General features: G+C 38.7%; 1 protein-coding gene across 1 annotated transcript in view; it reads right to left on the bottom strand.

The window, feature by feature from the left end:
- Positions 1–24,711, bottom strand: part of USH2A (usherin) — a 395,028-nt gene extending 370,317 nt beyond the window's left edge. The window contains exons 1-3 of the mRNA XM_063328461.1: positions 24,651–24,711; positions 23,387–24,066; positions 17,902–18,067 (exon numbers count right to left, since the gene is read on the bottom strand). Of these exons, the coding sequence (XP_063184531.1) occupies positions 17,902–18,067; positions 23,387–23,871 (651 nt within the window). The 5' untranslated portion in view covers positions 23,872–24,066; positions 24,651–24,711. The remainder of the gene's footprint in view (positions 1–17,901; positions 18,068–23,386; positions 24,067–24,650) is intronic.
- Positions 24,712–24,927: the final 216 nt, after the last annotated feature.

Below are 24,927 nucleotides of genomic sequence, written 5' to 3'. Positions count from 1 at the left end.
TCAGCTTCAGCAGTGCCATTTTACACCTGCCGAGATTCAGACCTCATATATGTCAAATTTTTCTTCCTCACAGCTGTTCTTTATAGCTTGAAACAAGATGTCAGATAATGGGTGTACGTGGGATGTTGGACAATAAAGCATCTTGCATACTGGGTCCCAAAAGAAGATCTGATTCGTGTCCTAACTTTGCACAAAAGAAATGAACACCACCTGCAACCATCCATGTGCTTGTTTGACCCTTCTCTCTCAGAGAACTCCTGCCATTTCAGTTTTAGATGCTCCAGTGCAGCACAGTGCCTTTTTCTAAAAATTTTCATGTAGCCCCACTGTCTACGTGATTTATGTACCCACTTGCTTGGCCCCCCCAGCTCCTGCTGCCTCATTCCTTCCCTCACCATACAGTGAACTGAAATCATCCCTGAGCCACAAACAGATAAAGGAAGTTGGGGAAGAGGAAATATGTTGACTACATACAGCTTGCAACCTTGTTTACAGGGAAGTATTTTGTAAGTATTTTGGAAGTGTTAAGTATTTTGGGGGGGAAGAGAGACTCACACCCATCTTATGAGCACTCTGAACAGTTACGCCCATGCTCTGAGAAATCCAGTGTACAAAAAACAGGCTAGAGGAAGAAACCTCATCGGGGACCACAGTGACAGAACTGTCTTAAAACAGAAGGGCTGGAGAGGATAAAGGGACAGTATAAGAAATGGTAAAGAACAGCGAAGGGGAAAGAAAAAGCATAAGGTCGGGAGGGGCAAGTTGTCTCTTTGCCTTTCCTTCTCTTGCCTCAGGCCCATATCGGCCTTTCCTTTTCTTGACTTAACTGGGATGAATTTTAATTGCAGCCTCTCTACGTGTTTTATACACTATGTACTCTCTACTTGTGTGGAGTGGATTTCCCATTCATCACAGGATTGCAGGCAAAAATCCCGGGAGCATTTTGCTTTCCTTCAAAGTTAGCTTTGCTAAAATCAATGACTTTAGGGCTGCTTCCTCTGTCTAGCACATACCCCAGCCCCACAACCATTTCAAATTTGGCAATTTTATGATCATTTGATTTCATTTCTTACCTCCAGATTTATATTTGCAATCTTTCCATGATAAGAGGGATAATATTCTATACTGTTTCAGTAACAGAATAAAGGCAACAATCTTACAGCAACAGTGGAAACATGGTCTCATTTGTAGTTTTAACAGTCAATATCCTAACTGATCTCCAACAATCTCTCTTCCTGATCTCTCTTCCTACTGTCTCCTCCTCAACACTCCAGCATTCTTCAAATCAAAGTTCTGTTTTCTTAGGGACCCGTTTTATGTCTTAAAAGTTTTTACTGCTTGGGTTTTTTTTCCAACAACCTACAAGTCTAGTGCAACAGCTAGGAATCACAACTACATTAAATTGTCTTTACCTTGTATGCAAACCACTGAACTTAGGTTTTTTTTTTTTAAAAAAAAAGGCAAAAAAAAGGGGGCTGGCAGGGGTATGGGAAGCAGGGGTGTTTCCTGCTGCAGATTGTGTATCATCCCTCAGCAATATTGTTACATCGCTTCCAGCTTTATATTAGCTCTGCCTTCACTAAAACTGTGTATCTTGGCATTTTAAATCCCCCTTCATTTTCCTGGTTGTCTCTCTTATTCCAATAATATCTTTCTTATCCTTGAAAACATGTCACTCCAATTCAGCAGTCTTATTACATATGCTCCTAGCATTTGTATAAAAGATATTTAGCTTTTCCTTTTGCCCTCCTTTACTTTTCTTTTTCACTATCTCCTACAATGTTAATCCCTTCTCAACAGGAAATGGTTTTCCTTCAATCTAAGTCTTCCTTTTTGTGCATAGATCCACTAGTTCAGCTTGAATTCCCTGAAGGACAACATAAATTTAACAAAAAAAAAAAAAGAGATGGGGAGGGGGAAAGGGGAAGAAAAACATGGAACCCTGGAGTGATCCTGAAGCAATTAACTCTCTGTTCAAGAACAAACCATGTATTAATACAAATTTGACCCCAAACAGTGAAATCAGAAAGTAACTGGAATTGCAGACCAACCCATAAAGTGGTTTACAGGCTTAAGGCAAACTAATAGCTATTTCATGAATGAAGCCTTCAAGATGTAAAAAAGCAAGTAACAGCACGCAGTAGGATCCAAAATAAAAATCATGTATGTCATTAATTTTTGGACAAGGGTAATTTTAGTACTGTGTTAAAAACTGAGTGATATAACCCACACTGTCAATTATCTGGTAAACAAGGCTGAAGACAGAAAGATCAATGCAAAAAGAGACAGTTTTTGAAATGATCTGTATTTTTGATGAATTAGTATTTAAATAAGTAAACATTGTTTTAAAATAAACAGTTGAATAGGAGATTAGTAATCCTTCAGCCACAGAGTATGCATTCCAATTATGGACTGGCAATTTTCATTTAATCTTTTGTTGGCAAGTACTTTACCCTTATTTCAGTAGTATGAAGTAACATTAAAATGGTTAACTACAGCTCTGCCACTTTCTACCCCAACCAGCACTGTATTCTTCCTTCCTGTGTTCTTTATTGCCTGTGTCAGTAGAGCTCTATCAATCTATTACTGATGCCTCAGACAGAATAAATGTATCTGGGCAGGGGAGTGGCAGAGAGAACCCAAGAGTTCAAGATTGTAAATACAGATTCCGTTAAAAACTAAAGTAATTAACAAATAAGCTTTGCTCTAACTACTATTTTAACCATTGATCAATCTCTGTTCTTTTTACATGGAAAGGTTTAACAAGTGACTCTTGTGCTGCAAATGAGTTCCAAACAATAAAACATAATACGAGGATCCTAGTCATCAGATCTGAAAATACATGGAGAACAATTGCTTTCTTGCTGCATAATGACTCTATTTTCCCCAAGTCACAGAACAAATCAGATCCAAGATCCGATGATCACTATAGTAACATGAAAGGAGACAAGTATTAAGGATTCAATGAGCTGCTTTTTAGCAGCTAAAACGGTTACATAAAATAGACTTGCCAAAATTAATTGAAACAAAAGGTCTGAAAGTACATTTTAGATAATGTCATAACAATGCACATTTTCCCTCTGCCCCTCCATTTAAAATACAGCACTACCACTGATTCTGAATTTTCCTGAACTACTTGTAATCATGTAAATTAGGGATGAGATGTAGATGTCAAATGAAACGTCCCTTCTGAATAAAGTCTCTGTTCTTCACTAGTCAAAGAATAAGCAGATACCCACACAAATGAAGGGAGCTGTTACTAATGTACAATTATTAACCCTGTATTACACTATCAGCTGTAGATTAAATTCAAGTCTTTTGAATTGATTACATGTGAAGAATTTTGCAACACTTTGCACTGTTCAGTACTGGGACTTGTAAGTCATTCCCAAATTTAATGCAAGAATACATTGGTTCTACAACAGCTGAACAGCTCTGCTGGGACTAGAAGGCTGAAAATCTGTCCCTCTGCCTCTTTTTGTGATGATTTACATAAGAAGAAAGCAATTATTCTTGCCCTCTGAATGCCTCGCCACAACAGTTCCATATATCCAGTTAAGGGATTTTTGCAAATAAAGTCTAATCTTTTCTTTCAAGGCTTAGTTTCTCTTCATGGTCAAGGATTCACAAAATTCTGCCTTTGATTCTTTTCATATTCCTCCCACCAACCTTACTTCAAACCCTTCCCTCCTCCTCTGTGCCCTGCTTTCTTCCTTCCATCACAAAGTCCTTTAGAAACGGTCATTCAACTGTTCCTTTGTACTGTAACTCTCCTACACTCTTTTTGGTGGCAATTCACTGTAAGCTTCAACTTTCATTTGTTAATAATAACTGCTTTTCTCCAGAGTTACTAAGCATCTTACCAGCAAAGCTCGGCAGTAGATCCAAACTGTGCTGTTAACTGAACATAGACCAAATCTGACTTTGGAGGACTGTATTTTAGTAGCTTACCATTGGTAGCTTATTTTTGGAAATGGCTATAGGAAAAAGTTTATGCAGCAGCTCCCTCAACCACATTTTGTTGAAGATGGGCCAGGAGAGGACCAGGGGAGGCTCCTCAGCCTGGTTTCCTGTGCACTTCAGTATACAGACCTCGAGTTAAGGGGCAGACAGGCCAGGGAGATTACTGATAAACAGCAAAGATGAGGACGCCAATAAACACAATTTAAGGAAAAGGATAAAAGCCCTTCAAATATAATAAAATACACTTGGAAGTCCAGCAGGAGAGCAGTAATCCAGTTTACCAACCTGTTACATACCTAATTACTTGCATTACAGACGAGAGGTACACACATAAGGCACAAGTAGTAACTTGAAAAGACAGAATATCTACTCAAGCAGGCCACCTAGAGAAGCTCAGAAATGAGATACTTTTTCTGTTGACCAGTCCTGACTCCAAGAACCACAAAAGTCCCATGGGACGTGGCCATCAAGCTAGAAAGAGAAAGGCACATATGTTGAGTACTGAGAATAAATCTTCAGAGTAGGAATTTCAGTGGAAAGAAACAGAAGTTTGCAATTCTGAAATGTCAGACTAGGAGCAATATTGATAGTTTAATCTATGCTGCCACTGAATACCACATGCTGATTTGCCTACAGGTGCAACAGCGATGAACCTCACAAGATACACAGGCCATCTACAATCACAGTCAATAGCAATGGTACACCTAAATACCACCGGAAAGGAGACAGGAGAGGTTCAAGATGAAAATATTTTGGCTTTAATTCAGGAGGCAGAGGATCAAAGCCAGTGCCTTTCTTTGAAATGCTGTCAGTATCACAAAGGGTCAGGCAAGCAAGGTTGCATGATTCTGCACACAACTGAACAAACAGTGCGTAGAAAAAAGACTTAGTTTGGAATTGAGACGCTTTTCTGGAATAGATAGAATCAAAGAAGGGTAAGCTTCTCCTATACCCTAGCAGGGACAGTTCACTTTTTATCAAATTAAGAAAGAAACAAATCAAGTTGTCCTAACTAAACATGCATGTAGACTGTGACAAAATATGCCTGTCTTTAAAATCTAAAGCCTAAGATGTCTGAACCTGAATGTCAGCAATTACACAGGTCACACCACTGAAAAAGTGCTGCTATACCTTAAAGAAAGTTCAAATTTTCATAAAGTAAATGAGCTAACCGTATTAAAACATACTACAGAAGCTGGCACTCCAGCCTGGTTTTTTTTTTAAATAAAAAAGAAAAAGCAGCACCTTCAGATTCAACGGGAGATGAGAAAAGCAGCAGAAATAGAAAATGCAATTTTCAATTAGCTCTGCACAGACCAAAGAACAATGCAGAAATTAAAACTATGGACATGACGCGTGACCAGGTCTTGAGTCAATTGTTCTGATAAACCATCAAATCAAGCCTATACAGGGTGAATTGGTTGGAAAAGCACATGGATAAATATTGTATACTGGAAAAGACAAAGTGGCTTTTGTGGGAGGAAATCAAGGTACAACTTAGAGTTCTTTGAAGCAGTTGAGATGCATGTGGATAACGAGAAACTGACCAATATAACGTCCAATATAACACAGACACAAGTTTATCAGTAGGTAACTCCAACAACCTCTGCATTTAACATTTTGTATAGGCTTGAAAACAGCGGTTAGTGAGGTGAAAAAGGATGTAGTTAATACTTCCAGTCAGTAAAAGTCAAAGCTTACTTCAAAGTTACAAAAGGATTTCAAAATGGTTGAGGCAGAGGCAATAAAGTAGCAGACTAAACGTATTAACCACAAGGTCGTAGATATCAGAAAAATGTTCTTAACTATGTAAACATAACATTAAGTTCTGAAGCGTCACTGCTCAGAAAAGGTGGTCTTGGAGTTACTGTAGTCATCCACTAATGAGCAAAGTGCTCAATGGCAAAGAGGAAACACATTCCTTATTGGGGAAGAAATGAAGAACAAAACCACAAAACTTCATTGTTTAGAAGTTTATGGTGGAAAGTATCTGGAATAACAAGTAGCGTTCTGACCCTTGTATCCCCAAAATTATAATAGTATAACCCCAAAAGTTTCGGAAAAGATCAGTGAGGATGACCAAACTGCAGAATGCCTTCCATGTAAGGAGAGATCCAGTTTATAAACAATTATATCATGTGATCAAGTTCTATAACCAAAATATCAAATAGCACGGGAATGATAGGTAGAAAGCAACCAACAAAAGAAATTTGCAAAAATAAATTAGCAGACAGCAGATTTAAAATAAAGGATGATTTCACATAGCCATAGTTGCATGAGGAACTCACTGCCACAAGATAGCAGCAATACCAAAATATAAATTATAAAAAAAGAAATAGACTATTAAACTAAAAACAGGTCAGTCAGTGGCCATTCAATACAGTCTAGCTTAAGAAGCTTCAAAAACACTGATTGTCAGAAAACAGGTCAGTGATGTATCTAAAAGAAAGCTGTTTCTGTGCACCAACTCTTCTTTCATACTCAGAGTATCTAGACAGACTGTCAAGTCAACTCAGCAGTTCCTAAACAATGCAAAAAATTATGGCATTATTGAGCTGAGGTATTGTAACGAGATACATGGACAAGAAGAGTTCTTCCCCCTCTTCCATCCCAGAATTCACAAGTTTCCAGCCAAGCTGATGACTTGTTCAGTGCCAATAAATAGTCTTTGCTTCCATGAGAGAAGGATTCATCAAGACTTACCAGAAGATTCCTCCTGTGGACCAGCACGTAACAGATTTTGCATTGTACACAATCTACACATGTAATTTATGTCACCTTACATTTGCTGCATGCACAGCTAATAACGCAAGATGTACATGAGAGAATTCACACATAAACAATGGAGGTTTCATAGAAGACAATCTGAAAGTTTCATCTTCCATTTCTTAATGAGACTTCTGATTTAAGTCTCTGTCTTTAAGCTACAGAAACCCAAACCAAACAGAGTAAATACTTGTTTTTTAAATAACCAGGAAAAGCAGAAGCTTCTCTATTTGGCTGTACTCATGGAGTTTTTAGACTCTTATCAAAAGAGTTTCAAGTGTCTTGTAAAAACATCTACTGTGCAACTGGCACACCATAAAGAGGGAAGGACAATAGCTCAATATCTGTGCTCCGTCTTTACCAGCAAAGAAGTTCAAACCAGTTGCCAGTTTTCTGCTCACATACTGTGCATGCCAAGAACTACTTGCTGGACGACCTTCTGCCCACATTACAAATGGTATGCTTTAAACGGTGATACTCCAGTGTACAACTTCAAGCTTGGTCTCCCCAGAAAGGAATCAAACAGGTGTATCAGCAGTGCTCTTTGGTAACACAAGACTCCAAAGAGACAGAAGGCAAACCTGTATCAAAAAGAACTCTACCTGTAAACAAAACTGATAATGTAGATGTACCCTGTGTGTTTTTATGCTTTACACCAACAGCCATATCAAGTACACACAGCTACTTCCAATCTTTCAAAGTTTGCTCTCTACACAACTCAAGGGCACACAAACATACAAATGGAAAAGCAGTCATACAGCTGCAGAAATGTACCTAAAGGTACACTAAGCAATGCAATACATATCTGGTAACCCACTTAAGTGGTGTACATAAACATGCATTTAAGAAATTAGTTCAGAATCAAGGGCTATCTAGTTAAAACAATATTTTTTTGCTTATATTTCTCCCAGTAGGACTCCAGATTTCTAGCAATCTGAAAATGGTTGATTCCAATGACCACAGTTCAATTCACAGGACGCTGTTAAATGGCACACACCTCTTTCTCTCAGTTCTTCCAAACCCAGCTTTGCAATTTTTACCATTATTCTTAACATTGAATTTGAACACTTGAAGAACATCTTTTTTTTCTTCACCTTCCAAAACATTGTCCTCTAAGAAGTACACAAGCTACTTCTGCATGGTATGATATACCTTTTAGATTCATATGCCACCACAATATTAAATAACAATTTTTTCCAACAAAAAATAGGCTTACAAATGATATTTTATGTACTGTAACTACAAATGACAGAAATAGCTGTATTGCATTGGTCACTAGAAGTTTGATTCACAGCTATTAATTATCCTGAAAAAATTATGGTATGCTTAGGAAGAAGACTGAAAGTCATTTTTTAATTTAAAAAAAAAGAAGAGAGAACAAAACCCCCCATCCCCTACAATTCCAGAGTACCACAGATCATTACTCATCTCTCTTTTACACATTTTTATCTAAAAATAAAAATCAAATTAAAATAGAAAAAATGCACCAGATGCCAAAAATACAACCTTAAGAATTGCAGGATATTTAAAGACTTGAGACTAGGGGGAAAAAAAAAAGAAGGCAAATCATTCTTAACATAGTGCTTCCATTATTAAAAATACAATTTAACAGGCTGCCACATATTTTTGTATAAGGAAACAAACTGCTTGTAAAACAAATTGAAACTTGATAGATTTCAGATCTCATCTGAAACTCTCCAGGAAAATCAGGCATAGCTTCTGCAAACCTTCAATACTACCTCTTCCCAGCATTGGTCATAGAAAGGCTTAGTTCCATTCCTACTGTATATAATATAGAGTCTGGACAGACTTCAGTGTGATTTGCAATTAAAAAAACATAATTGCAATTACCAGAAGTGTAGTCAAGATGGCATTGACAAAACCTGTATTTTTGACATCCTCTGAAATTAAGACCTCGGCCGAGATGAAGTTACTTGTCTTGTGTTCCCAGGCAGCTGTTATAGACTATAAATCTAAACCTGCAAATATGCAAGAACTTGTCTGAACTCACAGTCAGGCAAGAAAGGAAGTAGTTCAAGAGATAGTATAAGTGAAGAGAAGATAGAGGCATCTAAGAAATATCGCAGTTTTCCAAGGAGCTGAGGTTATAACAACAAAGAGCTTTCAAATCAATGCAAAGTCGACATCCTTAGTACCCATGGACCAGAAGAGGCAAGCACCACGGTAGGACTTCTGGATGCAGCACAGCAAGTTACTAATATCAAAGAACACAAGGCTGCAAGTTCAACAGCAGTATCTGAATGGCCTGCAACCATAGACGATTAAATGATGAAGCAGTTGCCAAGAAGCTATGCTCATTGTTTCCATGAACAGTTCTCTAAAAAGACACTCAAATACATTCTACAGATTGTGGCACATGTTTTATTTCTGCCGTCTATTGGGAGCACAGCACCAACCATATGGACAGACTGCATTCTCCTAAATATTTTCACCACACAACTGCAATTAATAGGCAAGAAGTTCTAATAAGTAGAATTGATGCAAACTCTCCTCTCGCTTCTTAGGACTGACAAAGTACTCCTAACAGATAGTAAGTGATGACTTCAAACAGGAGATCAAAGTGATCTGTTAAATTAAAATGCTTCCTTGCTTTCTCACGTCCTTACAAAACTTAGGGAATATACAGTTTACAATACCTTGTATTTAGCAATACATACACAGAGAGTGTATAGAGTAAATGTTTTCCTCTCTGCTTTTAAGTCTCAGATTCTTTGCTTTTAATATAAATTTTAAAGTATGCAAAAGCTTGTGCAGAAAATAAAAGGATTTCACAAATTGGAAAGGACAAGTTTTCTCTTGATAGTCAAACAGTTATGATGTAAAGCGGTCTCATTAAATCATAAGTACTTTAACCTTTTCTTGAAAGAACTGGAAGATTTAAAGATTTATAAAGAAATTTTGCCTAAACTAGGAAATGACTCATATTTGACATGTATTGAAATGATAATGCTGATTTCAATAGGCACTCTAAGAGCATTTTCCTCCCAGGAGAGTAATTCAGTCATGGTTACCTCTCTGCATTTAGATTTTAAACTTACTTTCTAAAGCTTTTAATGTGCTATAGTCTGCCAAAACATGGCAGAGTTACATCGATATGATCAGGCAAAATAAAGGCTAGTAAAAAGATTATTTTTATAATTCCAGACACTAAATATGAAACAAATACATCAATCTGACATGTTCTCAAAGAATCTCCTGTTTCAGCAGCCTTGGCTGTATCTGAAAATTCCTGTTTAAATTCCACTCTTCTTAATTGCTTAAATAAATTCTGAAATATCAAAAGGAAAGTGAGAGACCCTTAACAGTGAATCTGAAAAAGAAAATAAATAATGGAGCTGTTGTTACTAAGTGGCACGAATTTTATATTGGTATCACTATGCAGAGATAATGAGGTACACAATTGGCCTTAATTATGCATTGCCACACTTTCAAATTTTTTATTTCTTTAAAAGTTAATTTTTTAAGACACCACTTTTCCTGAGGTTTCACTTCAGTGCATACCAGATTCTGTTAAGTTAAGGCTATATATCCTTTACTCCACCATGTACCTTCAATCAGAGTCTTTGCTAATATATACCTAAAAAGATACAGTGATAAATTTCATTAAATCAAGATCAAACACACGGAAAGACTCTAAAACTTTCAGAAGCCTGAAGGACTTGATCCTCACCAACTGAAATTAACTAGAACAGTGGCAGTAATTTCAAGGAAACAGGATCCACAATTTATGGCCTTAAAAAACAAACAAATAGACAACAAACACAAACTAAACTGAAATTGCAAAACAAAAAGAGTAGTTCATTTACAAAGTGTAAGCAGTGGAAGGCAAAGGCAGACATCATCAGAGAAAAATAAGTCATATTAATTGGAGAGCAGAAAATGATGGTAAAAATCCACTTTTTTTTGCAAATCCACTGCAACTTACTCAGTGGAACTTTTCAAGGATGACTTTCCTCAAATGCTTATTGGGTATAAAGAGCAAAGAAATGGATAGCCAATAGCTCTGTCAGCAATATACCGCATATTAAGACGGCTGCATAAACTATTAAAAAGTATGAAGTTACTCTTAGACTGATGCTATCTAGTTTCAAGTAGCTTTTTCAACAGTCCATTCCAAGACTGTTTGTGACTCATGTCCAACATCCTGCTGGCAGCAGTTGTTAACAGTCATATTGCAGGAAAAGGGGTGGGGGGAGAAAATATCCCACAGTCCACCTACATAAAAATTTATTTATATGAATTCCCATCTTTTCCTGTTGGATGCACTGTATCATATTGCCCTTTTAATGAAAGTTACTGAAATAACATAAAAAACCTCAAACATTTTCGTATTCCCACTATTCTGATCAGAATGCTTTTTCAAAACCACTCTGCTGCAATAGAACAGACTCAGCTTCCAACTTAAATAGTTTCTTCTGTCTGGTGTTTACAATCCAACAGATTTAGAGAAGAAAACTGTATGACTTCCTACTCTTCACTATGGTTAAGTCACAAAAGAAGGTTCTCCAAGTCATCTTCTGTAAGACCTGCATAGAGCCTTTCACCGTCATCATAGGCTTAGCAGCTCCATTCTGAAGTATATTCCTTAAACACGAATGATGGAAGTTGTACCCAGCATTTTCCACGAAATCTCACCAGAGTTTGGAGCAGCAGCAATGATGCTTTCCTCTCGCTACTGGGAGTGCCTTTCCTGATACATTTCCCCAATAAATGTCTCTTTTGTAGCCATATCATGCTAGTAACTCATCATTACTACCTGTGACTACTACTTCATCAATTTTCTAACGATTAACTACTTAGCAAAAGATTTTGTGAGGGATTTCAAGTTCATTACTTTGCATTTTGTAACACCAATTCTTTTTTGTGCCAGTTACTCTAGTCCTTTTGATAATGCCATTCTTCCTGTATGACATCTTACTGTTCCTCTGCTGATGATGACTCTCCACATTATGTTACCAGCTAGTATTATCAGTATACGCTTAATATTTCTGCCAAGATCATTCATGAAAATATAACACAAAGCTGGTTCAAAAACTAATTCTCAAGGAATTCAATTGCTTTTTTGCCTCCCTCATCCCCCACCCCCAGGATTATAAACAAGTTCCTTTGAGCAGTATCTATTGCCAACCCTCCCCATGAGCAATCCCTTTGACCCTACAACTTCTCACGGGTTGTCACATCAATGTTAAACTGAACTCCAGATAGAGGAAATCTGACACATTTACTTTGCCTGAAAATCAGTTTTCTCATCAAAAAAAAGCTAAGAGGTTAGACAGTGATGAGCTATCTTTAGTAAATCCACACTGCATTTTATCCCCTTTTTCATTTAGCTCCACATCTTTATCTATTCCTTGAAAGATCTTTTCTAAATCCTCATATGCCACTGTGTCAAGACAAATAGGTCTGCATTGCCAAGATGCTTTTTCCTTCCTCTGGCTGTGGCTGGGATGGAGTTTACTTTCTTCACAGCACTCTGTATAGTGCTGTGTTTGGAATTTGTGGCTAAAACAGCATTGACACCACACTAGTATTTTGGCTATTGCTGAAGAGTGCTTGAATAGCGGCACCCACTCCACCCCCCCTTGCCACCTCAGTGGTAAACTAGGGTTGGGCCAAGGCGTTGGGAGGGGACACAGCCAAGACAGCTGACCCAAACTGACCAAAGGAATATTCCATACTGTATGGAATACAGTATGGAACTGTATTGCAACTGTATATGCAAACTAAGCAATAAAAACTGGTGTAAAAGAAGTACTTTGGGGAGACAGGGGTTTACTTTCAAGGTGGCCGCTGCTCGGAGACTGGGTGGGCAGTGGTCTGCTTGTGGGAGGTGGCGAGTGATTGCCTTTGCATCATTTGTTCCCCTCCCACCCCCCTTCCTTCAGCTGTTAAAACTGTCTTCATTTTGACCCATGAGTTTCCTCACTTTTGTTATTGCTGTTCTCTCCCCTGTTTCACTGGTGGGGATGAGGGGGGCCTAGGTACTTGGCTGCTGGCCAGTATGAATGCATGACACTCTTCTTCCTAAATGTAAACATCATAGCTCCTCCTCTGACTTGGTAGATTTGCATAAAATACCTCTTTGTCAAAGGATTTTATGTACCAGTTCTTTCAGAATTTTTGGACAAAGACCATCTGATTGCATCAGCATGTACACAATAAGCTTGCAAATTCATTTTTCTAACTCTTTATGATCATTTCTGTTTCCATACATTCATTTCTGTTACCCAGCTTACGTTTGCTCTGTGACCATTATCATTATTCTTATTGAAAACAGAAGGAAAGTATGTATTTAGTTTGGAGAACATACTCAAGTCATCCTTACTCTCAAGCACACCTTCACTGTACACAGGTCTTGCCTTTTTTACACAAAAAAAAATTCTCAAGAACTTTTACCATTTAACAGTCATTGCAAAGTCTAATTCAGCTTGACATCTTTACAGCTTTATTTCTATTCCTATGTAGCATTCTCTGTGAATTTTCTTCCCGATTAGCCAGTGCTTGCAGACTCTGCCATCTCTAACTGCAAGATAAGCCTGGGCACTACAGTTCCAATTTTTCTTTGTAAAGGCCAGGCATTCCTCTTAACTCTATTATCTTTATTTTTAATAACCTCCAGGCCTTTTTTCCATTCAATCTCTGGGCTCCACAGTTCATCTTGTTTCATTGAAGTAGTCCTACTTGTTTGCTCTCTTTGAAATCCAAAAGTGTACCTACACAACCAAAGAGCTATTTATTCTTCTATATCATCTGAATCTAGTTATGAATACGCTGTAATTACACATCTGTAATTACACATCTCTAATAATGTACTCATCACTTAACAAAGCTGGTATCCAGACTTTCTAATTCAGCGACTAGTTGATGAAGAAACCTTTCATGCAGAAAATACAGAAACGTTTGGGCCCTTTTCTTGTTAGTAGAGCTTTAATTTCCCACCTATAAACTGGAGAATAAGTCTCTGCAATGACACAGTTCTTAGTGGTAGTTCTCTCTAATGGATTAGACATCTAAATCCAAACCCAAGGATTTAAATTCCTAGATTACCTCAGTAGAATTCATTTACTAGCCTTCTCTTCCCCTAGAATTATTTTATTCCAAAGAAATTATTTTCAATCTGTGCTGTTCTTTCTTCTTTCTTTCCCTCTTATCATTTAATTACTATTTGGTGCTATTCCACCATTTAGCTTTCATTTTTATCATTCCTGAATAGGCATATGCTCCTATACCTGAATTCCAAACGTATCTGCCATCCTAGCATGTTTCTGTTCTCTCTAAACTCAGTTTCAATCTGCAATCAGTACTTCACACTCATCTGTCATAATGTCTGCTGCCTAAAGTTTATGCACAAATATTTAAGTTTTTTCTACCAACCGCAGCAATTCCCCTGTTTGCAGGCTCCCAGCTCCTACTGACTGCTTGGCTTCAGAGAACTCGAGCCGGAATCAGTCTCATATTAGGCATACCTCTGTTCAGAGATGGACTTGGACCCTAGCTCCTTGCCAGAGTGGCCTCTCTCACGGTCACCGACATCACTCACACACACACACTTTTCACAAACTACAACCAACCTGCTAAAAAACAAACATAAAAATTCACCAATCTGCCATGAACACTTAGCAAAACTGAATCCCACAGTCTCCCTTAGCTATTATTCCTGTCACCGACTTGGCATGCAAAGCCTTGTGCCTCAATCCCCAATTCTTTGGTTGCAGCCACTGGGTGTGCCAGCCAGCTCCCCCCCCCGGCCCCCTGTCCTTTGCCCATGTGCTGTCACAAACAAGATGCATGAAATCCCTGTGAGCCAACCAACAAATATTGCTTTTTTCTCAGGGGTAGGACCCATTAGATACCCCTATTTGCTAATTCTATTAATAAGTGCTAACATTCAGTAAAAAACTTTTGTCCTGAATCAGACTCACCCCAAATTAGACGTATCTATAATTTGGTCTGCAGTCACTGAGCAACAAGACATCATGCCAAAAACTCTTTTTCCTCCTTGTCTACCAGTCAAACATGCAATACCATGCATGGCTTCGAACAATACTTTGCAGCTCGCTATGGAAAATATCTGGTGAAGTTTATATCAATACAATTTACAACACAACTATTTTGACTCACTGTTGTCACTAGTGTTTCCTACACAAACCTAAACCACTACAGAATTTAAGAGAAAAGCCCCACTGTTAAAAAGCTTTGTAGTCTCAGGGAAAAAAAGGACCAAATATGCTTCATCTACCAGAAGTGTCATCCATCTTGAAGGCCAGGGATACCAATTGCAGCATTTAATGCTTCTGACTTAAATTTTTGGGAAACCAAACCAACTGTCAATAGGTTAGATACCCACACCTCTAGCATAAAGTAAAAAATTTTCGTTTAAAAAAAAAGGAGCTGTTACCACATACATCTTCAGTTACCACTGTTATCTGAATTATATTACCTAAAAACTGTAAAAGTACATACTTTTTTAAAAAAGAATACTAATAGCTTGTGCCTACTATGCTTCATGCATAGAGAACATAATTTCTTTATGTAAAATTTTGTTCAGTATAGCAGCATCGCGTCCTAACTTTCTCCATCTTAAATTCACAGATAAGCTTTTCAGAGGTCCTACAACTCCAAATATGGCAATGCTACTATTTGCTCCTTTTTAAAAAAAAAATAATAATTACCCTTTTTCCATATATACAACTTTCATTACGTGCATGAAAATATCCATTGCACATTTTCAACTGTCTTATCAGGAACAGTACTTAGTTAACCCATAAAAGAACATTCAAAACCAGTATTTTCTTTTAGTTCAAAATGCGTATCAGGCAAGTTGTCAAACAAGTCTGAAAAGATTTTTTTTTTTTTCATCAGGATATGTCACCCAGCTCTGGCTAGATGCCCAATAAGAGTGCCAAACAATGTTCCAAATTCTGCAAAGTACCTAAAAAAGGTGCTGAATCTACTGTTAGCTTGTGGCTAAACATCACAGCCACATACATGACATTTCACATCCAACAACAATTTGTTTCTGTAGAAGGAGGTTATACAGCAGCTACACTAATAACACCATACCTACTCCAAAACCAGCATGGCTGTAGGATGACTGCAAGCTTTCCTAATTTACTGGCCACTTATCAGCTTGTCTTTGCCAGAAAATAAAGGTTATGCCTGCAACAGTGACACAGAGCTAAGACTGTTAATCCTTTACAGGTATTAGAGGCAGTTTCGCCTCAGGACAGCATGGAAGTAAGTCTACATGGTCTGACTGACTTGGAAAAACTCGAAGTAGTGGTAGACCACGATTGATTGGACTCAGCCCCCTCTGCTGCCTGTACCCCTCTACTGCCAAGTAGCTCAGCTACAGTCCACAGAAGGGTCTCTCCTCCACGCTGCAGTGCCCACACCTACCCATAACCTAACCAGAAGGCTGGTTAGGCAGAGAAGTCAAAAGTCATACTTGTGGTAAGATCAGGTGATACGTACTTTCAGGTCTACATAGTGCTTTATCTTCAGAAGACTTTTTCATCAGCTTAAGAAAAGACCTATATTCAAGTACATATCATCATGATATAGAAAGATCTATTATCACCAAATACTACTACTGTCTGAAGACACAGACACTTCCACATGAATGTTACTTTTGCATATTTTTGTATGGTCTCTGTCATGCTCCTTTTCCATTTATTTCTCCATTTATGGAAAAAAATGCTTTTGGAGAGATGTTAAAAAAAACACCAACAAACTTTGCCTGAAACTTCATAGCCAGACCTAGTGCTAAATGGATCATGCTACAGCTGCTATCATCTTTAATGGAAAGTTGAGTCCTACGATACCACGAATCACAGAATGTAAGGTTCTACCCTGAGCTCAGAGACTTGGAAAAGATATTAAGCCTGCAGTCCCTTTAAGAGTCTAGAAGCTACACTTCTTTACTCCTGCTATGCTTTGAACAACTTTCCCCAGAGAAACAAAGGGCCGATCCTACAGAGTGCTTGAGGGTTCTTTGTAATACAATTTAAGATACAGGTGTGTATTTAAATCCAGCCCTTTCGCTCTTCATTTTGCTATCCCAGGCTTTTGCAGTTTCTGAGGCTAGAACAAAATGTGGCTGACAGCAGCAGCAGTAATATAGCACCCTTGGAGTGTTTGAAGTGTAAAGTTCATTAGTTCTACCTTAAGGTCACTCTTTTAATCCAACAGCCAAAATCTTATTCGCACTACCATGCTGTTATCCTGGAAAAAAAGAAAACTGCAAAAAAATCAAGACGTCAGCTTAGATACTTCTTACAAGTGACAAGATCAGCACTAAAAATCCAAATCACAGTCAATACCTTTTAGCAAGTTTCAAGAAAGCAGCAAAACTATTCTTGCTTGTGCTTTAAACCAAATGAAATCTAATAGGACGGATAAAGGAAATGAAGGAAGGAGAAGATAAACATTTCAATACCTGATAATTGCGTTTTATAATTATTAGTTGAACTTGGCTTACAAACAGAATTTACTAGAGTGTCTGTTGGGAATTACAAGACATGCAAATAACTGAATTTTAATTTCTTCTGTGTTTGTTTACTGATTTTTGCACATACAGTTTAAATTTTAACAAACTCAATTTTGCTTTATCCTCAGTGGATATTTGTACACTTATTAAAAAGTTATGTCAACAAAAGACTTTTAGAACACAAAGATTGTGTCTTAACAATTCTGAATCATATTTTTAAAATAAGAGGTAATAACTCTGTAACTTACTAGCTTGATTGAACCTCCAAACACTCATACACATTTACTTATGTGCACTGTAAGAAGTTTTTAAGATAAGTATATTAGCATGTATAGATGAGGATGAGATTCTCTTTTTTAGGAAATAATCTTGGAGACCTGAGACTTATTGATAACATTGGAAATAAGTAGCTTTTCTTCATGTCAAATACTTGTGTTCTTAAGGGTGAGAATTTTCAGTCTTGGTTGTTCAGAATGGGCACAGCATCTCTTTCCAGTGCAAAACTAGCAATCTCCTCAAAATAAGCTCCCAAATTAAGATACTTACCTAGAAGACTCAAGAGCTATCATTTACATCCCCCAGTTTACCCTTTTATACAGTTATACTATTCTCACACAAATGTTGTATTTCAACAAATATTAAATGGTTTTTATTTTACTCACCTGCACGCTAAGATGAATCCATTTCTTCACAAGAATTCTCCCCAGTGTCATTACTTTTATTGGCGGCTGCAAACCATTTACTGTGCGATAATAAAACATGGTCTCTTTCTCAGAGATTGTGAGTTTGAACACAGTCTGCCCATCAATAGCCTTTTCTATCACACACCTTTGGAAATAACCAAGAAAAACAACATAAGGTCAGAAGCACACACATATACACATTCTTGCCAAGGTGCTATCCTGTAAAGTGATGCTAACCAGAATGCATTAAAATAAACGTTAAAAATACAGCCCTTGAGAAGATGCTCAGTGACAGTGAAAGTCACAGGATGTACTAAGTGTAAAAGAACTTTAACAAAGATATTTTCTGTCTTATTCTGTGAGATTATTATTATTTTTTTAATTTAGTGCGTGCAACCCCAGTTCACTTGGGAGTGGAAGAGTGGTCCACTTTGCCTCATGTCTTCAGGGTTCCATGACAGAAACCACAGCAGCTCACCAGCACTTTGCCAGTTTCCATTGCACTTTTTGTACAAAGCTGTGCAACATAGTATATCCCGTGGAGGCACTTACTCTTTTCTTAGTCTAACAAGACAAATGTAATATAACCACAAAAAACAGTATGAACAACATGTTCTGGAAATTACTCTTCCATCTTTCCACCAAATCTGTCCAGGTGAGGTAGCAACGCCACCAGCTTCCCCTACGCTCTCCCTTTGACGCAGCCTTTCTTTAACCTAAGAGAACCAGAGCAAGGCAAGAAGGCTATCCAGCCACTTGTTAGGGTTTTTTCCCCCCTTGCAAAGATTTCACCTCAGTATCAAATGCAACACAGACATACAAGGTACAAAGAATACCATCCATAGCAAGCCATGTTGCATATCTAGCTGCTGAAATATTTTTGCCAATCCAATCACCATGATGTCAAGGGTCCTGGGAAAGCATAGGCTATATATGCTTGTGAAACAGCTATGTATTTTATTAAGGTAATCATCAGCATGACAAAAATTATAAAGTTCTGCACTCCCATTTCAGCTGCTTGAGAAATCCAGTCCCCTGTTTACTGACCCGTGAAAAGCCAAATATTTTAACAGTTACACCAGACTAAATTAGTGCACTAAGTCACGAGAGAGAAGCATATAAAATTTGTATGAGACCAGGATTTACTTAGACGCACTTCAGAAAAAAAAAAAACAATGCACCTTATCTACCAATAAGCATCTTCACCTACTATGCATTTAATAAAAGAAAAGTATCAAAAAGGCTGTTCTTTGATACTGCTATTATTCACTAATTCACCTTTAAATCCAAGAGAAAGATTAATTCATTTTAACTGTTACCATTTTATCCTGCTGGAATAAAACAACTTGCAAAATGCAGACTTCTGTTTTCCAAACCTTACTAAACACAACTTACTAAAAACACACTTCTTAATATATTGTTGACTGGTCTTTTCAATATTTTGTTTGCTTGTAAACATGCTAGTTTTGCTAGATAATAAATGTGAGGGAAGGCTCAGCTAAGTAGCAAAATATTTAGGAACTGGATTTACTGAGTTCCTGGATAAACAATAATTGGATAATCCAGTTTTTTGTTTATTTTAGTTATCTAAAACAAACATCCTCACATTGTTTTTATCCCCAAAGGTACCATGACTTTAAGAAAGGAAGTGACCTTGATGTACATCACTTTGAAAACTGGAAAGAACAAATGTGAATTGTGACTCACTACCGAAGGAGAAAAAATCAAGAGGTAGAAAACAGAGGACGGACATGCAAAAAAAAAAAAAAAAGAAAAAAGAAAAAACCCCAAACTAGTGCTAATATAGGTGAAATAGGCATAAGCATTACTTCTGACTCTGAGCACAATTTTCCATTCCAGACACGATTACAGAGAGAAACCACTGTTCTTTATGAAGTTTCCAACTTCTAATAACCTGCAGTCCCACATTCCTGAGTATATAATTCTCTGTGTTGGGGCTGGAGAAAAAGCAAACAATACCAGTCTGCTTGGTCAGCTATCAAAAAGAAAAATATTCTAGAGAATCTAACACAGCTACACGGTTGATCCCCACACATTAACTGGAGCACTTGCAAATGGGAACATCTACACGAGTTCAAAAATCGGATATATGGTATCTTAAGGAAACTTCCCCTTTCAGTCCAATTCCTGCTGTAAAATATCTGAATGGATATAAAGTAATAGGATATGATTTTAGTCCTTTAGATAAATAAAGTTAAAAAAATACATCTCTATTGCCCACTTCACAATCAGGCCATTCCCCCTGACCCTTTTGCATGTAAACGGCCCTAGCTCATTTCTCTCCCACCACCAACTTCTTCTGCTCATCTAACTTCCAGCTAGCCCAGTTTGTGCTAAATTGATATAAACTGCCGTTAGTAATTACTCATATACGCTAAGCTTCTATTCTTATCCTATTCCATTGCGAAGGGTGATCATACATACAGTTTCCTGTGTTGTGTGCTAAGGCTTACTTACAGGCTACACACAGGCTTACTGAACGCATTTATGTTAACTGATGAGAACATGCAGTAAGAGAGGGAACATGGAGAAAGAAAAAATTCAAGGACAAGAGCTTTGCTCACTTATTGCGCTTACTGCCTAAAGGGAAAGTAAATTTAAAGACTGGAGTACAAAATGTCAGTGTTTTCTCACTATTCTTTTGCTTTTCTTCAAGATTTCCAATATGCAGTGACTTAGAAGCATACCTACAAATATCTATACCATAAATCTTACAAGAACATTAAGGCTTAAAATAAATCCATAACATGACCTGACTTTCCTCTCTCTTTGTATGAAAGTATATTCTTTCCCAGATTCACATAAGAAAACTCGGTATATGTATGAAATTGATAAAGAAAATCCTCAGTGTCTTTGATTATCCACATATATTTGCTCCCACAGAATGTTACAATTTTTAAAGGGCCTTCAGACTTGGGATCCTCCCATCAGTATCTCTCACTTCAGCCAGCACAGTAACTTCTAGCAAAAATATCCTGCTATTCTCTTACACGGGCACATACCTAACAGAGAAACGTCACAGTCTTTACAAGGAGGCACTGGGATATGATACAGCATCTTTCCTAAGCACTCTCTAACAGCAAGACCATTTAATATTCAGCACAAAGAAAAGCATTAGTATGGCATGTCCAAAGTACAGCATGTCTGCGGTACTTGATGTAAGAGGCACATGTAAGATGTACTTTGCCACTAAACAAAATACCCAGTTAAACTTTCAATTATTCTACTGGTAAAACGAGCAGCTGGTTCTGGCTCATCTTCCTAGTGTTTTGATGGCAGTGCAAAGACTTTGTTCGAATAAGTCCCAGTTCCACGAAGTCCCTCTGCTGTGATAATGGGGTTTAAAAAGTCTCACAAATGACATCCAACAGGGACAATTCCCCATCAGGGACTGTAAAATGTAGGACATCTGGTAAGTCAAACTCCTTCTGCCAACCTGAAGGACTCACTAAACCAATACAGTAAAAGCAAAAACATCTTAGTTTGCTGTTAAACTATTTCTCTTTTGTAGGATGCCTTCTGAGTTGAGCTTCATTGGCTATTCACATGCAATCACTGTTTCACCAAATCTGGAGCTCTATATTCCTTTTATGAAGAAAGGAAAATTAACACACCTCTTTCTGTGAACATGGGCCGGGGGGGAGGCGGGGGGGGCGGAAGTCTGGACAGTAGCATATCATCCTGTCCACTGGAATAACTTTTGTCCAACTTCAGTTTTCAGGACTGGGCTCTAGCATTGTCATTTCTACATGTTGATAACAGCAATCTCACAAGGCAGAAGAATGAAGTTATCTATTACAAAAATTGAATGAAAACATTTAGATTTTAAAGGGATCTATAAAACCCACTGAACAGGAATATGTACACTGTGTAGTTATTAACACGGTAGCAATTGGAGGCTAATGTTTCACACTAGTCCATGGATAATCAGACATCGGTAGAGTCTGGTTTCCGCACAGCACTTAATCATTTGAAACCAAGGACATACATCTCATTGGTTTAGGCTCCATGCAAGCAAAAGCCTAACCCATTAACAAGAGAGTTTTACAGATCTCACTCAACACATCACTGTAACAGCTTGCTTGGAAATTAGCAGGACATTTCTGCTTCAAGTTAGGCATGTGCTCCGCTGAAGAAGACTCTGGTACGCCCACATGGATGTGGGCAGGAACTCATGGCATAGGACAACCCCAGGAATGGAGTCTCTTGCATTCAAGATTCAAACATACTATAGAAAATGCTGGCTATAAAAGACACTAGGCCAAAACTCCAGAGACAACTTTGCACATACCTTCACCTGAGCTGGTTTAACTTAAGACCAAACTAAAGTCACTTTTGCTCTGCAGATCTCATTTACTTCCCTTCCATAACCACAAATTCTATAGCTAGGTTGATTTTTTTAAAGGTAATTATCCTTGCATAAAGCATACTATAATGTTACATATGTCATTATAATTTTAGACATTTCTATTGTTTCTGATGATTTTCACACCTCTAGACAACTTGCTATTTCACAGCAGCATGCAAAATAAGTATCAAGAATGCTACAACAGATCATTATTTTCATTCTAAGAATAAGCGATGAGTACAAGTACAAAAACATTTGCGACATATACTCTGTAGGAACGTAGTATACTTTTTGTGTGCCTCACTTTAAAGAGGACCTGCACAATCTCTGCATTCGGTGACGGATGAAGGGAACTTTTTTCGCAGGATTTGTGATGCATTTTTTCAAAAAGCAAGTTTTTCATTATAGCGAGGGCCCAGTCAAGCTGAAGGGACACTTATAATGGCAATATTTGCTAAAAATGTGACATGTAGCAAATAAGAGAGGGAGCATGCTCAGCCACGTCTATTTTGTGAACAACTAGCAACACTTCACTAGCAGTTTGAATAGTGGAATCTTTTGTTAAAGTAGCAACGCGATCTCTTGTTCACTCAACATGCCCCAGATCTTCCGGAAAAACTATGACCAACCTTCTACAGCTCTGAAGCATTACTTTGGGAAGATCTGGGTGTTTTCCTTGTTTGTTCTTAAGGACTAAACTTGTGGTGGGGGATTCATAAAATTTTAGATAATTTTTTTCCACCATGAAAGCAGCAACAGCACAAACCCCTGACAAGATATTTTTTTTCTAGCAGCTTTTAGAAGAAGGAATATGAATTAGAAATAAAAATTCAGATTTTTAAGAAAAGACACACACATTATGTATAAATAGTTCCCACTGAAAGCAATTGAACTATCCTCTGAGTCAACACCACTGAAACTGAACCTACTTGTCTTGACATTTGCAAAGACACCAACCTAAATACGTCTTTAAAACGCCACAGTTTCTCACTGTGCCTTTTTAAAATTTTAAATAGCTTGCTAATAAAGACCATGACTACAATGATCAATTTTTTTAAGAGCACCAGGAAAGTAAACACCTTCAATACTACTTACATTACACCTTCTTGCTCAGGTTTCAACCATACAGTTAACGTAAATGAAGCTGCAAGCCTCAGGGAGCGGGGAGTAGAAAAGCAATCCCTGTGATTATGAAAAATAAAACTGGAAGCGTTGCTGAAGGACCCTGGATGCAAGTCCCTTTTGTCCTCTGTGATACAGGTACCGAGGCCTTCTGAAAGAAGCAGTTTGTAGGAAGAAGGCGATGACCTGTATGGACATTCCTGAACACAAAACCTCTGGGTGCAGGACATAATACTTTCAACAGCTACTGAGCTATGACAAAAAGTACTTCGGTCTGGCAGCCCACAAGTAGCTTCAGTTGGCACGACTGACACATTCTTGAAAGCTCCCACATTTTCAAGCCTAGGGAAATGTCCCTGAGAGCTGACCAACACAAAGCAGTCATAATAAGTTAAGATTAATGTTTCAATAGCATGAAACAAGAAACGACACCTCAAGGAAAGAGCCCAGCAATTCATGTTTACAAAAAAGCTCCTCCTGATTAAAGCATCTGTAAATAAATAATGATGTCCATGTCGGTAGCAATGTCCTCAGGTGGTACACTTTAAGAGTTTATGTAGCATTTCATCTTCAACACACTCATACAAGAACTCAGTCGCAGGGGACATCTATGTCTTCTGGCCAGCGAAACACACATGGGTGGCAGCCGGTATCTGCAAACCACAGAAAACAGACACAGTCTGTGGGAGGAACAGGCACTTTTACACCAGATACGATGCCCCGCTAGGGAATTTAGGGGTTCGAATTCTCCTTCCAAATTTCCACCGTCAGGCCCACCTGCACCTTCCCCGCCTATGGCCAAGGCATCTCCCGAAGCACGGGCAAGGGGACTAGGCCGCTCCAGCCCACACACGCTCGCAGCCGAGCCGAGTTTATCCCAGATCTGTCGCGTCACACCAGGCTGACACCAGGCTTTACGTTCGAAGGTAACAAGCACAGGAACTGCTCGCAAACCGTGCCACTTCAGCCTCCGAACCTCTTTCCTGAGGCGTTCCAGCTAGTTGGTCGAATCTCACATTTACAAACCCTCCGGCGCTTACCTCTCAGCGTCACGCCGATACCTAGGAGCTGCTGGGCACCGTCCCCACCGCACTATGTCAGGGTACGCCGAGGGACACCCCCCTGCCCCCAAGGCCCACCAGCTGCCCGTCAGCGGCAGCCTGAGCCCCCCGGCCACCTATCTACCGTCCCCTCAAGTTGACGGCCCCGCTTCGTGCCTTCCCTCCCCGCCGCCCACCTCACGCCGCTCCTTTCAGCGCCCGGCAAAGCCGATTAGAACAACGCTCCCCATCTGTCCCGTGTGGGTCCTTCCCACAGCGAACACGCCTGCGCTGGGGCTCACCGGCAGCCTGGGCAGGGGCCGGCGGCGAACCGCGGGGCGGCAGCCGGTAAATAAGTTGATTTACCGTTATTTACCCCGCCCGGCAGCGGAGCGGAGCGAGGAGAGCGGCGCGGCGCCCGGCGGCTCCCCAAGGCAACGCCGCCCGCCGTCGCCCGGCAACGCCGCGGCCTCC

Source organism: Chroicocephalus ridibundus, chromosome 3 (genome assembly GCF_963924245.1).
Source record: "Chroicocephalus ridibundus chromosome 3, bChrRid1.1, whole genome shotgun sequence".
NCBI classification, from domain to species: Eukaryota; Metazoa; Chordata; class Aves; order Charadriiformes; family Laridae; genus Chroicocephalus; species Chroicocephalus ridibundus.
The sequence above is the reverse complement of the archived record's forward strand: the minus strand, read 5'-3'. Positions and strand labels throughout refer to the sequence as shown.